This window comes from Daphnia pulex, chromosome 2 (assembly GCF_021134715.1).
Source record: "Daphnia pulex isolate KAP4 chromosome 2, ASM2113471v1".
Lineage (NCBI taxonomy): Eukaryota > Metazoa > Arthropoda > Branchiopoda > Diplostraca > Daphniidae > Daphnia > Daphnia pulex.
In genome coordinates this window covers 948,631-963,274 of record NC_060018.1, presented here as the reverse complement: position 1 = coordinate 963,274, position 14,644 = coordinate 948,631, and the positions used below count along the sequence as shown (strand labels likewise).

Sequence of the window (14,644 nt, the reverse complement as noted above, 5' to 3'; positions counted from 1 at the left end):
TTATGACTTGTTATTCCATTATCAAGCATCACTGATTTAGTAAAGTTGCTGCTTTTCATATGCAGGAATAATACAAAGTTGGCATGCGTTGCTAGCAGAAACGTTCCAGACGTCAAAATGATAAAATTGCACGATTTATACTTGTTGCGTGAATTTCATGAAATCCTGATTGGATGAAATTTTCCAATTAAACAGAATATTCCCACTATATTTGTCGTTTTATGACTTTCATCTTCCAAGAAGCACTAAAACTACATATCTTTTGGCAAACTAAATTGACGTACATCTCAAACATGAAGTTTCCCTGTTGAGAGTTTTAGTTTCACAGTTGTATTACTATTATCTGAAAGGGAAAAAAACACTAAATTTATAGAAAAACGGTATATTAAATTTTCGAGCACGAGGACTCAAGTCTTAAGACAATTTTACAGCCTGAATTCTAAATGTAAATAATTTCTGCCATTTGAGTGCATCTGCTATGGAATTCTGTTGACATCATCTCCCCGGGAAGTTCGATATTTCATGGTCTCATTTGGAAAGACTTGGCTGAGCTCTTCTAACAAATGAGCCCTAAACTTTCTGTATGAATCAATCTTCCCTTTTACTTGTTCATTTTTATTCAGGGCCTTTTCCATGCAATCTTTGGTGTACAGTTGAGGGTTTCTGCCTTCATCAATGTACCTAGTGAACAACAAAAGAATGATTTATTTCCGTTTACCAAGCAATATGCCGTTTACATGATTTTACTTACTCAAACACTTCCAGAGGAACATGAACATCTTGTACCTGAGACTTGAGTTTGTCAATTTCCTGCAGGCCTTGCACAATGGAGTTTCTATATTGATTAATCAAAAACATATTATTAGGGAAAACTTTGGTATTATACAGCTTAAAGATGATTTACATTTTCTGGTTCAGAACACTCTGTCCTTGGGGTTGAAAATCGCTAACAATAATCTTAACCTGTCGGACGTTTTCAACAAAAAGTTCCAATTGATTTTCCAAATTTTCCAGAGGAGCACTCATTTTTCTTGACAAATTTTGATCAACGAAAACAAACAGACAGAAACGTCAAAGTTTCACTGCAAAACGAATGCGACGTTGCCAAACCCGACCAAACCCGACCAACCAAGCTCAGAATAGCAGACGAACTGTCGTCTCAGAAAAATCGATACGGCAGAGGAGAGAGGTGTGAATTCAAATTTTCTCTGTAGCCATTGTGACAAAATTTTACTGACAACTTAAATTAACGTGGACTTAACTAACTAACTTTTGCCCTTGATGAACAAGTGAGGATGATGTGGATTTCCATATTGTCATTCGCAATTGGCTGCTCGTACAATCCAGTGATGTGCAGAAATCGCTTCAGCCGCTGATTGACATGATCCTGGCGATGTCTCGTGTCAGCCACGTGGTGAGCTGAAAAAAACGATGGATCCTGTTAGCTGCTGGGGCCTGCTGCTGTTTCTTCTTACCAAGGTAGGACCAATTACTATTAAACTAGCCTGTCATTCAGTGTCACTCTCGATCTGCTCTCGATGCTCTGGATAAGATTAGATATGTGTGTGTTAGCCTGTTGGGTTTCTGTTTTCACGCGGTCTGAAACCCGAATCTTTAAATATCGCCATCAAGCTTCTCTCGGATTCTCGGTAAACGTGATTATTTCTCTGCTGGTCTATGTTTAGACCTTACATTAGTGGTTTGGCTGATTGGTTGGGTTGGTGTAATTTAGATTGACAAGGGAAAGAACGCGCCATCCAATTAGTGTCTGGTGTTGAAAAGCTCACTAGCGAATAAATCGTGTAACGTTTATTTTCCATTTTTCCACACACGAATTAGTAAAATGCAGTCAAAGTCGATTGATTTTTCTTCATATTTTTAGAAATGAACAAGAATCAGGAACCGAATTTTATAGAAAACGAAAATCACATTCATACCGTAACAAGACACAACAAGGTTTACACACCGAACAAGTTGTGATTTTTCGACATTTCTTTTTTTTTTGTTTAATTTCATATTGACCTCGAAAAGGTTTTTTTGGTTTAAAGGGGAGAAACCATTTAAATAACAGATAAATCGTTTACACCAAATCTTTTGTTATTTTTGTTTTCGCGGGTTAACAAACAAAGGGATCGAAAAACAAATCAGTTGACTAGACATTTGAATTTGCGCGCTCGGCTGGAAATTGGACATCGACCAACCGGAATAGAATGACATTACACGAGCCACGAATTTTGGTTGATGGGAATAAAAGACGGGAACAACATTTGTTGAAAAAACTTTCGTTCGCCTAAGATACAAACACAATCATCACAAGGGGAAAAAGAAATGTTTTTAGATTTCCATTAAAAACATCGTTGAGGTTTGAGGGGAATGTAGAAAAATCGATAGCGATTCTATCGCTTGACAATGTTTTTTTTTGTAAAAAAAAGCCACATTAAAACAAACACACAATTCACCGGAAATTTCACATTTGTAATTTTTTTGTTTGTTTGTTTTTCCTCATTTGAATTTCATCCAGACTTATTTGAATTTTCAATTTTTATACATGTGATGGGAGAAATGGGAAATCGTTTGATTTTTTGGGACTAATCAATCAGTGATGACTAGACAAACAGATAAAATGGCGACTAGCAGCTAGGGAGAATATTTTTGGCCGTGAGACACGATTAACAACATTTTCGTAGTGACGACAAAATGAGAGAACATTTCCGATTTGTATAGAATTATAGATATCTATTACTGCTTACATGCGATTTATCATTGTAACTGGGATATAACAAAGGACCGATTCGACAAGAAGAATTTTCAGACAATTTGGGATTTGGTTTTTTAAATCAACAGCCTGAATATATGCGCGTGATTGTTCTGTGGGGTTTTTTTTCATTAACAATGGCCAGACTTTTCAAGTGGGCAATGTGGACAGCGGTCGTGTATAGCTAACACAATGTGTTTGATAACATGTCAACGGATAGGAAGCCTGAGTAATGTGACGGAGCCAAGAGCACCTCGTTGGTCGTGTGTTGTTGGCCTGATGATTTTTATAGTCGGGAGATTTTTCTGTCATGTTTACGTATGTTTGGATGTCTGTTGTACTCTTTGTTGGCCATGGAATCCCTTCCAGGTTGTTGCTATGGGAGTCCAGGAGACGTGCACGTTTTTTCCTTTTTCTTTTGTGCTTTATAACTCTTTCCGACCAATCAATCGACCGTCATAAAGACATTTTCTTTGTTATCGGTTCTAATTTTGTTTTACTTTCTTGAGATGATCGGTTGCGCTTTTTCCGGTTGTTAACCGTCGATCACTTTGTTTCCGGTTGCGCTTGCGCTGATTGGTGCATTTTATTTCCTGTTTTTTGTTTTCTTGATCCGTTCAGGATCGTCACTGTGAGGTACTTTGTGTGTCAATCGCTAGATGGCATCACGGTGATGGTGAACGCTATTTGCTGCGGGATCGGCTGTTGTAAGGGGGGACTAGTTGAACTTTGTTTGTACGTGAATTGTCATCTCGTTACAGCCATCTGTCGGCGACACAATCACCTGTTGAAAGTTAAGAAAACAACTATTCCGGCTATGGAAGGCGGAAACTTATTTCCCTCACCGTAAGGGTTCGGTGCTCGAGTCCCGGGTGCTTGTTCGCGATCGGCCGTTGGTTCCGGCCACGTTGGCTCTCGGACAGCCGGACAGGGTCCTGTGAGTGGCATAGTTTCCTGTTGCGTGACCCGAGCCGTCGCAACCCAACGTCGGGCATTTCAATTCTTGACTTTGATTCACTCCGCTGCTGGCAGCGGCGGCCGCATTGGTCGTCGCCAACGTTGCCATTTTCCAGCTCTCGGACGATCCTCCTCGCAGGACGCACAACCTTTTTATTTTAATGGAATTATTTGCTTTTGTATGTATAGGCCGATTAGGTGATGAATAATTAAAGCAGTGAACGACATCTCCCGGTTGTGTATATAAGGGGACGGATTTGTCCAAGTCTTTGGATGGGAATCTCGTTCCCTACCGATCCGGATCAAGTCAACGACTAAATAGGGCGGGCATCAGAGGAAAGAAAACTAAGCCATCCATAGTTGATGACTGGAAGCTGGAAGGAGGGAAAGACGAGATTGCAAAATGAGGAGCTGACAGAAACTTACGACGACGAGTCGTTGGTTTTATCATGAGCTGATGAAGACAGGCCGAAAATCAAGGACGCTGCCGTCGATCCAGCAACAGCCACCCGCGCTGGATGAGTGTAACAGGCCGTCAACATGGGAGAAGTGGGCGTCGCGACGCTCCCAGGGCTCCCGCCGACACCACCAGCTCCCCCGCCGTACTGGAAACTTGCGTCGTTGTTACTCGTGCCGAAAGTTGAACAGTGATAGGCCGCCGGATCGCTTCCGTTTGAGCTTCCGTAACCATTGTAAGAGGTTTGAGATCCATTGTAACCTAGATAGAGGAAAAGTTTCGATGGACAACAAAAGTTATTAGCTCGATAAATCATTCGGCTGAATCGATTTGATTCGTACCCAAACTGTCGCGGTAATAGAAGGAGCGTTCGGCCGCCGAGTAATCGGCGTGCAAAGGCCGTCCAAATGCGTATGAATGGGTCACGGCTTTTGCGGCTGCTGCCGATGCCGTTTCGACGTCATTGTAACCACCCGTGTCTTCGTTGTGTTGTTGTTGCTGCTGTTGTTGCTGCTGCTGGATGAGTTCGTCGCTACTCGATCCGCCTCCGCACGAGAAATCCAGCGGATCTGTTTGCTCTTCTGGTTGCAAATTGCTGTTCAATTTAGTCTCTTTGTGTTGCTGGACGGTGATTGTGTAGGGATCTCCGCTATTGGTTCCGTTGTAATCACCATCCCCCGACTGTTATAGAATTTAAATAATTATACAACCAATCGTATTCAAGTTGACGATGAACTACTTACACCGCTGATTGCCGATGGTGGCGCTTCGATGCTGCATTTCACCGACAAGTTGATTGCCGTGCTGGGCGTGAATGCATTTCCGACACTTTGAATTCGAAAAGAAAATTTTGTTGAAAATTCAAGTTTTTAGAAATTTGAATAGCAAATATCTCACTTTGTGTAATATGACGGAGTGTGGTGGTCACTGTTTTCCGATTGCTGCTGTTGAATCAAGCCTTGCCCATTGTCCAATCCGGCCACACTGTCGGGAAGGATGGCGCTGTACGAGTCTTGTTGCCGTTGTTGTTGGTTGTGCTCCTCGGATCCCATGGAATCCTTGTTGTTGCTCTTGTTGTTGCTCTGCAACGCGTTGGTGCCGTTGTTGGGCTCGTAAATCGAAGACGACGTGACTCCGTTGTTGTTGTTGTTACTCGCGGCGTTGTCGCCGGATGCCGTTCCGGCCGGGTTGCCACAACTGCCGTCGGGCGTCAGGGGGAACGAATGTTGATAGGCCGTCGCGGCCGCTGCTATTGCCGGGGTAATCGTTGTGACACTGCTTATTACGGCCGACGGTGGCAGGGCCATCGTGACCGAGGGAACGACGGAAGCGGCCGGATGGTGGTGGTGGTGTAGTCCAGCAGTGAAATCGGTCGTCCAGCTTTGATGGTGGTGATGAGACGCTTGATAGTACCCAGTATGGTGGTGGTGATGCTGATGGTGAGGATTGGGGTACAAATGATGGTAGTAAGTTTGTTGGTAATAGGCGGTTGGGGTTGGTTGGTGGTAGGTCGTTGCGGATGTCGGATCGCTGGCGCTACTTCCGGCCATCATCATGCCGCTCATCATTGCCGAAGGAGTCCTGAAGGAGGACGATTGTTGGTGGGATTGTTGGTGGAACAAGGAGGGCGACGTGCCGTTGCCTGGACTGGAACTGCCGTCTTGACTTCCGCCGGATTTGGAGGAGATCGGCGTCAGCGGAGTCGATCGACAGGAACTGTTTCCATCGACGGAAGATTTCAGGTGGTGCTGGTGATTGTCCATCATCATCAAATCGCCGGATTTTCGGCTCTTTTTGGCGCTGGTCGTCGATGCGCTGTGCGTTTGCGAAATTCCGCCGTAAGACGAGTCGATCAGGCCGCCGCTGGTCAAATTGTCGTTGCAATCGCTACCGTTGCGTCCGTCACTATTACTCCGCTTGTTGTTGGATCCGCTCAGTCCACCGCGACCCGACAGGCTCTGGTGTTGGTTGGGTACAACGCTGGATGGAATCGAGTGGCTCAAATGCGGATGCTGGGAATGATGGAGGTGATGGTGAGAGTAGAGAGGATTAACTGGACTTGGCGTTGCACATAATTGGCCGCTCATGTGTTGCTGTTGGCCTACAGACGTTAGCGATTTACTTATGGGCGATGACGTCAAGTCCCCACTTTTGTTGCTGCTTCCACCTTTGTACAAAAAGATTTGAGAGAAATTTATTGATTTGATTTGAATTGAAAATGAATTGCGTGTTAAATTACTGACCGGAATTTTTGTGACTGACTGTCAAAGTGGCGATAGCTGATCCTCCGCCACTGCTGGATGACGGCTGAGACAATCGCTGTCGGTTGCGATTACTTTGCCGGACAGCGGCCGCTAGTGGACAGCCGGACAGACTCCTGTGTGACGTCCTTCCGCTGCTGACGTGACCACGGCCCGTGCAACCCGGCGTCGGGCATTTGACGATCGTTTCGTGCATCGCCAAAACTAATTTACCCAAAAGGAAATGCTGTTAGTGTATTTGAATGATAAGAATTTATACAGGATCAGTTCGTTTTTCTATAAATTTCGTGTAAGCAATTCAATGCTAGGTTCGGCAACAGATTTTATCACTGGGATTTTATGTTTGAGCTTCAAAGTTTTTTTTTCCTCTTCTGCCAGTCCGAAGATTTTCTCATTGCCAACAGTTTTTGTTTGTTTGTTAAGTGCACAATCTGCCGTGAGATTTTGCCCGGCTGCTGCTGCTGCTGCAGCAGTTTTTCTCTCTCTATGGTCGTCTGTGCACAAAAGAAGAAGCGAGGCCGAAGAACGAGTCTGAGCTTTTTCGGGTGAAGGGGGGAGGGATGGATGGATGGAACGACCTGAGCGGATGAAACAATTTTCTAATGAGCTAGTTGCTCTTCTCTTTTCTCTATGGGTTTTTTTGTTTGAAAACTCTGGGGGTATTAGTGTGTAGTAGGCGCGCCCACTGCAACAGCCCGCGGGTCATTCAAAAGTTGCGGTCGGGACTGGCTGGCCTGAGCGTATATTATTATTATTACACACAAGATGATGATGAATAACGACGTCTAATATATACTGCACAACTCGCAGACCGCTCGCTCTGCACACAGTAGTATATATCTTCTAATGTGGGTATAGGAAATAACTAATCATCAACTAAAAGACTTGAAGGACTTTGGGAAAAAAAAGTTTTCGTGACAAATCGGTGACTTATTGTCGAGATCATCATTCGGGATCATGTTGGCTATCCACTGACAGAGTTCCCCCTTTCTCATGGCTTTCTTTTACTTACTTTCTGGCGTGACTTTATCCTTCCTGGGGCAACCCGATAGGCTGCACAGACGGCCGGAATCAAAGCAGAAAAAAAGACAAAAAACAGATGGGAGAAAAAATTGAGTTAAAAAGATTCGACAAAAAAAAATGTTGAAATAGATTTAGCTGGATACCTCCTGTGGTGGGTGTAGAGTCCAGTCACGTGTCCCTGGCCGGTGCATCCGGGTGTTGGACATTTGTTGGTATCTGTAATTATCAAATCAAATCAAATTTTATTGAATGAAATATCACCATGACGATCGCATCTCCCTGCACCTTTTATTTTTTGAACAAGTGAAGCTCTCTCCCCCCCTTCTTTGCTGACTGTGATTGAATAAATGATTGAATAAATCATTTTCTCATCTATACACAGCCCCCATTTCACCGCTTTTATTTTCGCTTTACCCTCAAACCTTTTCCAACAAGTTCTTTTTGTTGGATACTTTTTTACCGGATTGCCAGTTTGAAACGATTGAATGTCAAGAGGAAACTGCAGCAGTGTAATCGTGACACAACCACCAGACTTGGGATTCTATGCATATGGGATGTAGAGAGTCTAGTAGTACGAAGCCACCAGTAGAGCAAAGTTGGTTCCGACCAGTGTTTGGCGAGTAAAATAGGCACATGTTATTTGATGACGTGAATATTAAACTTTTTTCTCCCTTGAAAACCGTGTACTATTGACGGGCTTTTCATTCAGGACGGAGGAAAAAAAAGTTTTCTTTCGTTCACGTTAACTGGAGAACCCAAGGCGTCCTTTCTCTCATCACCCCACCAAATCTATGGATGGATGATTATAAAACGTACCTATACACACACACACACAGACACACGTACCGAGCTAATTGAGCTCTCGTCTATTTATCCTCTTCATTAGCGTTCTGCCATTTGTGATGATGTTTCGGGGTGGGGGTTGTTGGCCTCAAAATCAAAGGCCACCACCAAAAACCCTTCGGCCACCTCATCAGACTTCATCTCCCCTTCTCAATTTAAATGTTAAAGCACTCTGCATATAAGCTTGATGAGGTGGGTGAAGGATTTTTGTGTGTCCAGATTTTTAGATTTGAATTTTTGCGCCAGTGGACTTTTTATCAAAATCCCGCCGATTCATTTGAAGCCGCAGTCGGTGTAAAATGTTTATGAATGCGCGTTCGGGCGTCATTAAATCGCGTTGCGTCTAATATAAAGGATCTCCTGGGATGATGAAGATGAGTACACAATTCTCTAGTCTAAATGAGGTGTATTATTGATCGAGCCTATACCTCGTCGCTAATGAGTGCCCGCCAGCCTCTCGCTCTTATATACGTCTCGCCGATCTATTTCAAAATGGGTGTGCCAACGAATGATGTAAGTAATGAATTGCTATGAGCGTAAAAGAGTTGGGTGGGAGGGTTCTTTTGATCCGCAATGTAAAGAGACCCGTAATTCCGACTCGTTGAAGAAAGAGCTTTTAATAACCTTTTTCCTCTTTATGAATTTAATTTGACGAAGGCGTTGATTGCAGCGATTTAAGAAATTGAATTTGATGTCGTCGAAAATCTACTTGGGCCTATCGGAAACCGCGCCCAGCTGGCAGGATCGAAGGGATAAAAAAGATATATGTGGGGTGGGGTGGGGGCCCGTTTGATTGACACTTTTGTCAGTTGCCCCGAGGGACATTGAAGAAGATGCAAGAGAAGCAGATGGACCAACGCTTTAGCTATTTCACTGTAAAATGTCGTGTTTTGTCTTGAGGGGGGACCAAATCGCCCCCTGCCTCCTTGAATAGCTTTCAGCAGAGCATGTCTCGCCTCCGGTTGAGTTTCTCCCATGTCCAACCAACCCCTGCTGAAGCAAGTCCAGCAGAAGGAAAAAACACGGAATTATTTAAATAAATCACGCAAAAAATAGAATTTAATTTCTTTTTTTCACGAGCTCCCCCATTTTGTTTCTGATTATTTGATGGGGTAAATATCAGGGTGGGGTCGCGAACCGGTATTCCATCAGGGGAGTGTCACACGTCAAATGAAAGATTCAGCGCGAGTTTCAAAATGGTGAAACAACGCGTTCAATATTTATAACAATTATTCTTTCTTCGCTTTTTCCTTTTGTTTGAATCTGTCGGGATAATTGTGATCCATTCATTTCCCGATTCCACGTTTCCATTAGACACCAGCCCCGTGTTTTTTGTTTGTTTTTTTTCCTGTTGACAATTTTCAAAAGTTGTCGGCTCAGTTGGATAGGAGCGATACAGTCCCGATGAATAATCCAGGCCAATTGAAGGGGATCAGGTTGGTCAATCCCAACAAATCCGCACTTTTTATCTGAATTTGCGTACGACCGTAATGACACACCCGTAAAAGATGCCCAAATCATTGGGATGCCTCGATTGTTATCCGAGGATTACATCATCTGTTTTCGTTCGCTCTAAAAGGAAAGAGCTTTAAGGAATAGGCTAAATGTGTGTGTGCACTGCCGGGGAATTAATGAAGTGCCGGGATCCTTCTTTCTAGCTCTCGTGCTCCTTAACTAACCGGTGGTTTCCATGAAGTGGTGTGTGTACGCGCTCCTCCTCATCAAAATGGCAGAATGAAATTAAACAAAAAATAAAAGAGAAGAGAGGGTGGTGGTGGTGGGGAGGAAGCTGTGTGGAGTGGGGCTTTGCAACATCAACACAAAACTCTTGGATAGACAGGCAGCTCTCTCTCTCTCTCTCTTTTACACTTTGGGGAAGGAAATAAAATAGGAGCTGTGTGCTATCCCCACTATTTGCTGCTACTGTGCCGGCAGCTTCAGCCAGCAGCTCCACGGTCGTCACTAATTGCACGTGCCATCTGTTCAGAGCGAGAGCCTCTCTTTTCTATTCTCTCTCTCTCTCTATGTGTATGTATATATGTGTGTGTGTGTGTATTTAGCCGCTAGGGTCATTAGCATTTGCAACGGGCAACTCTCTCTCCCACATATTAAGCCCAGCCACCTCCGCGTGTAGACAGAACGGATTGCTTTCCCGCTTTTCCTTGCCATAGAGCTATACTAGATGGATGAGATAGATAGAGACATATAAAACCTGAGACCAGACAAGGCTCTCTCCTTGTTGAATATTCACCGCAGCATCTCCTTTGCTCCTCCTTTTGCCATCTCTCTCTGCCAATGAAATCAATCTCATCAACAAGCTCTCGCATCCAAGAGTTTCAGCCCCCCACCCTACCCACTCGACCCGCAAAGCTTTTTCACCGAATCTTTTTCACGATTTAATTGCTTTAAAGAAGCGGCGGCCTATTTTTATTTTATTTTCGAAATTCATTTCTTACCTTTGGTTAGAGGCGTTGAATTTGATGAGGAACTGGTCCGATGGCCACCGGAACTGTTGACATTGCCGATTGTGGAAACGACTCCGGAGGATGACGACGTGATGGCACTGGTGCCGGACGTGCCCCAGTCGGAGTAGCCCAGCGATGACATGGCGTACAGCGGAGTGGACATGGCGGCGACGGCAGCCGCGGCCGCCGCTGCTGCCGCCGACGGACTCATCATCCGGTAGCCGCTGCTTCCTCCTGTTGTGCTGCTGCTGTTGTTGGTGGTGGTGGATGTGGATGAGGACGATTGCTGTTGCAAACAGTCGGTTGAGGACAGCGCTGACTGCTGCTGCTGTTGTTGAACCGATCCCGCCCGACTGATGGATCCGCAATCCAGTGACGGCGGAGGCGCAGCCGGCGGAGGGAATGAGCAGCTGAGCTTTTGTAGCGCCGAGTAATGATCAGTCAGTTCGGTCCGTCCGAAATCGACGTAGCCCGTCTGGTGACCACCACCGGCAGCTCCAGCGCTTCCGGCGCCGTAGACGGGCCCGGCGTACAAGGCCGAATGGTACAGACTGGCGTGAATGTCGTGCCCGGCCGACTGTTGTTGCTGTTGTTGTTGCACCTGGTGCAACTGATGCAACTGCTCGGCAGACTGTTCCAACTTGACGTAATTGCTGCTGCTGCTGCTATTGTTGTTACCGTGCTGTTGTTGTTGTTGCTGGTGGTGGTGGTGATGAAGATGATCCTCTTGTTTAACTCCGGCGGCCGCCGCTGCCGCCACCGCCGCCGCTGCTGCGGCCAACGACTCCGTGTAGAGACACGAAGATGAAAAGAGATGATCCTCTTTCTTGACATAGGACGGATCTTCGTGTTGTTGCTGTTGTTGTTGCTCCTCCTGTTGTTGTTGTTGCAGATGATGATGGTGGCTATTGTGATGGTGATGGTGGTAAGAGGAACGGATCAGGACGTCTCTCTGATTGTTATTGGTGAGGTCGGCGTCGTGATCGTGTTGGCCCATTTTAGACGCGGCCGTCGGCTCGTCGCTTTCAGAACGGGCGGGGCCTCTGGCCGAAGAGGCCAGCATCTCGTCTCCTCCGTGATAGGAAGACATGACGACAGAATGTTGATGATGCGCTTGTTGGCTGTTTGCGCTGCTGGATGTGATTGCGGCGTCTCTGTTGGTAATCAACCTGTTGTTGTTGTTGTTGTTGTTGTACTCGACGGTCGAGCGACACTGATTCGGTTCGATCTTGAGCAAGTTTTGAAGTTCCTGGGCGACGGTGGGCGTCGTCGATTCGTCGCTCTGTTGACAACTCGATGAAGAGGATGAAGATGAACAAGAAGAAGGAGTGCTGATGCTGCCACCGCCGTTAGCGCTGGGCGCCAAAGTCAATAGCTGAAGGGGACGACGTCCAAAGACTTTGCCGATTGCGCTACTGTCGTTGGCGACGCTTTCCATCCTCTCTCCCGCGAGACATTCAAATCTCGTTGAACGACACCCTCATACGAGCGTCTTTTTTTTCTTTCTTTTCTGTGGGGTGGCAACTGATCCTTTGAGAAAATCCAAAAAATGTCTTCCTCCTTATTCTTTTTTTTTTGGGGGGGTCTATCGCTATATCTCGTTGATGTCGATCCCAGGGATCCAGCGACGAAACGAGGGAAAGAATGAGTCGCAAGCTGTTGGTCCAGAGACCCTCTTATTTTGATATTATTATTAGGATTCTTTCTCACCCTCGACCGCCACTCGTAACACACACTGAACACCGACCGTCCGCAATTGTCTGGTTATTGAGGCAGCTTTTCTCTTATTTCTTTGCCCGGTATATCAACGCAACCGATCAGCAATTGGTGGGCGGCTCAGAGCTATGCAGCATTTTCCGGTGATGCTATGGTAAATAGGACCGCTTGATTGTTATCTCCTTTGGGCTCCTCTCATTTTTTTTCTTCTTTTCCACGACGATGTTTTTACTGCAATCGAAATAACAGAAAATGTCAATTTAAAGAAAAATAAATTCCACTGAAATAGTTTGCGATTTAGCAATTGAAATTTAAACATTTGGCGGGTTCGGCGAATTTTACAAATTTGTTGTTACGATAAAATAATATGAAAAAGTAGACTTTTATTTTTGGGGAGGTAGTCTAGACTGATTCTGGCGGCGACACGAGATGAAACGTGAGAAAAAAGAATTCCGCCCAACCCACGAGTCGCTCTACAGCGTAGTACGTCTTTAACGTGTAAGGGGGGTGTTGGAAGCCACCCACCGGGCACATCACACACATTTTTGTTTTTGAAAGGATCGCTTAAATGATGGATGAATGTGTAAGAGCACGGGGTGAGGACAGGAAGAAGAGCAGAGCTCCAAGGGCAAGGAGCGGACCCTAATTGGAGAATCGATGACTTGAGCTGCTGAGCTGTGCTCTCCTCTTTTGGCTGTCGATCTCACTGTATTAGTAGAGGCCACAGAGAAAGAGAGAATGAAGGGACCGATCCCGCATCACACACGACGACACGCTTCTTCGTTTATAACCTTTATATAAGACGCGTCTACACACAGCGGCAGTTGCTCCATCACGTGAAAGACTCTTCGTTCGATTTCTCTCTGCTCCGTACACCTAGAAATTGATCGGATTTAAATATAACATCAAGGCTTTCACCGTTGTTTTGTTTGTTCCCGCAATCGAATTATTTGCGACGCTTCTTCAATTCTTCAACAATAATTTGTGAGGATTGGAGTAGTTTAAAACGATTTCCCTTGTTTTGTTTTTTTCCAATCTTGCCGGTTGTTGTTTGCTAGACGCAATTGATGCCGTGGAATCGTTCAATCAATTGAACATCATCCATTCTTTTTGCGCCTTACTGCAATGGCTCTTCCGCTGTGCGGAGTCGCTCCGCCATTTAGAGAAAAGAATAAGGGGAGCAAAAGAGATTTCTAAAGACACTACAGAGACCTATAGGCAACCTCCCGAAAGAAGAAGAAGAGACTAATCACAAAAAGGCTATACGTCGTCGATGGTGTCATAGGAAATGGGGCGGAAGGCGGAATTGAAGGGCAGGCCAGGGAACCATCTTCCACGTCCCGTGATATCCGCGCTGCTGGATAGACTCGTATATATTTAGTAGAAGTAGCAGCAGTCTAGGATTCGGGAAGGGGAGAGGCGGTCATAGATCCTTAGCCAGTGGTGTTTTTTCTCTTTTGCGCTGGCAATGTTGTCGACTTCAGTAGACAAGAGTATTATTATATATTTTACGTGGAGGAGGGTTCGGTAGCCTGCCGTTTTTTCTTCTTCCCCGTGGCGGAGGGGAGAAGCAGCATGTTGCCATGTCGGCACTGATTCAGAGTCCCGGCGGGAAATCTCGAATGCTCTGGTCTTTTTTAGACACAACTGCACACAGGATCCATATAGACGGAATCGGATTATATCAATGCCCAATATCAATTCATCGTCACGGGCCTGTTTTATTATTTTTTAGCTTCTTCCGGGTGTGTAATAGGCGGATGGAGGGTCTACATTGAGGACATGCTCAGATTACCAAGTCACGACGCAGAGAGAGACAAGAGTTGTCTCGTTTTTATTTAGTTGAAATGGGGACTAATAATGGACGAACTGGGCTGGACGGAAATGCTGACGATTTCTGATACGAGAGCATCATCACAAATCGCTTATTTCTTCCTTGTGCCGAGATGAAATATCATCAAATAGAAAAAAAGGGCGACATAAAAGAAAAGTCCCAGGAGATGACCAATGTCGGGACTAGGGAGGGGTCAGACACTTCACACAGGGAAAGAAGGAAGAAGAAAAAAAAAATGAACAAGAAGCTCCTAAATCGGTTGCTGCTCCTATAGCCGGGGCTGCAGATCCAGTTAGGAGCTAAACATATCCCGGCGGCCAGCAAGTTTGACCA

The 14,644-nt window shown here is 45.2% G+C and overlaps 2 protein-coding genes across 3 annotated transcripts; both read right to left on the bottom strand.

Annotated features, from left to right (window-relative positions):
- Positions 1-366: 366 nt before the first annotated feature.
- Positions 367-1,101, bottom strand: LOC124188890 (mediator of RNA polymerase II transcription subunit 10-like). Its single transcript, XM_046581822.1, has 3 exons — positions 905-1,101; positions 752-835; positions 367-681 (listed from the first exon to the last, which is right to left on the bottom strand). The coding sequence occupies exons 1-3, from the start codon at positions 1,024-1,026 to the stop codon at positions 477-479; spliced, it is 411 nt and encodes a 136-aa protein (XP_046437778.1). The 5' UTR covers positions 1,027-1,101; the 3' UTR covers positions 367-476.
- Positions 1,102-1,794: 693 nt separating this feature from the next.
- LOC124188889 (filaggrin-like) lies at positions 1,795-12,695 on the bottom strand. Of its 2 annotated transcripts, none has more exons than XM_046581821.1 (10): positions 10,753-12,695; positions 7,597-7,669; positions 7,443-7,483; positions 6,413-6,634; positions 5,067-6,336; positions 4,913-4,997; positions 4,511-4,850; positions 4,139-4,430; positions 3,601-3,861; positions 1,795-3,539 (listed from the first exon to the last, which is right to left on the bottom strand). In XM_046581821.1, the coding sequence occupies exons 1-10, from the start codon at positions 12,197-12,199 to the stop codon at positions 3,536-3,538; spliced, it is 4,035 nt and encodes a 1,344-aa protein (XP_046437777.1). In that variant the 5' UTR covers positions 12,200-12,695; the 3' UTR covers positions 1,795-3,535. The 2 variants fall into 2 exon arrangements, with proteins under 2 accessions (XP_046437777.1, XP_046437776.1); XM_046581820.1 differs by having other exon boundaries at positions 1,795-3,520.
- Between the last annotated feature and the right edge of the window lie 1,949 nt (positions 12,696-14,644).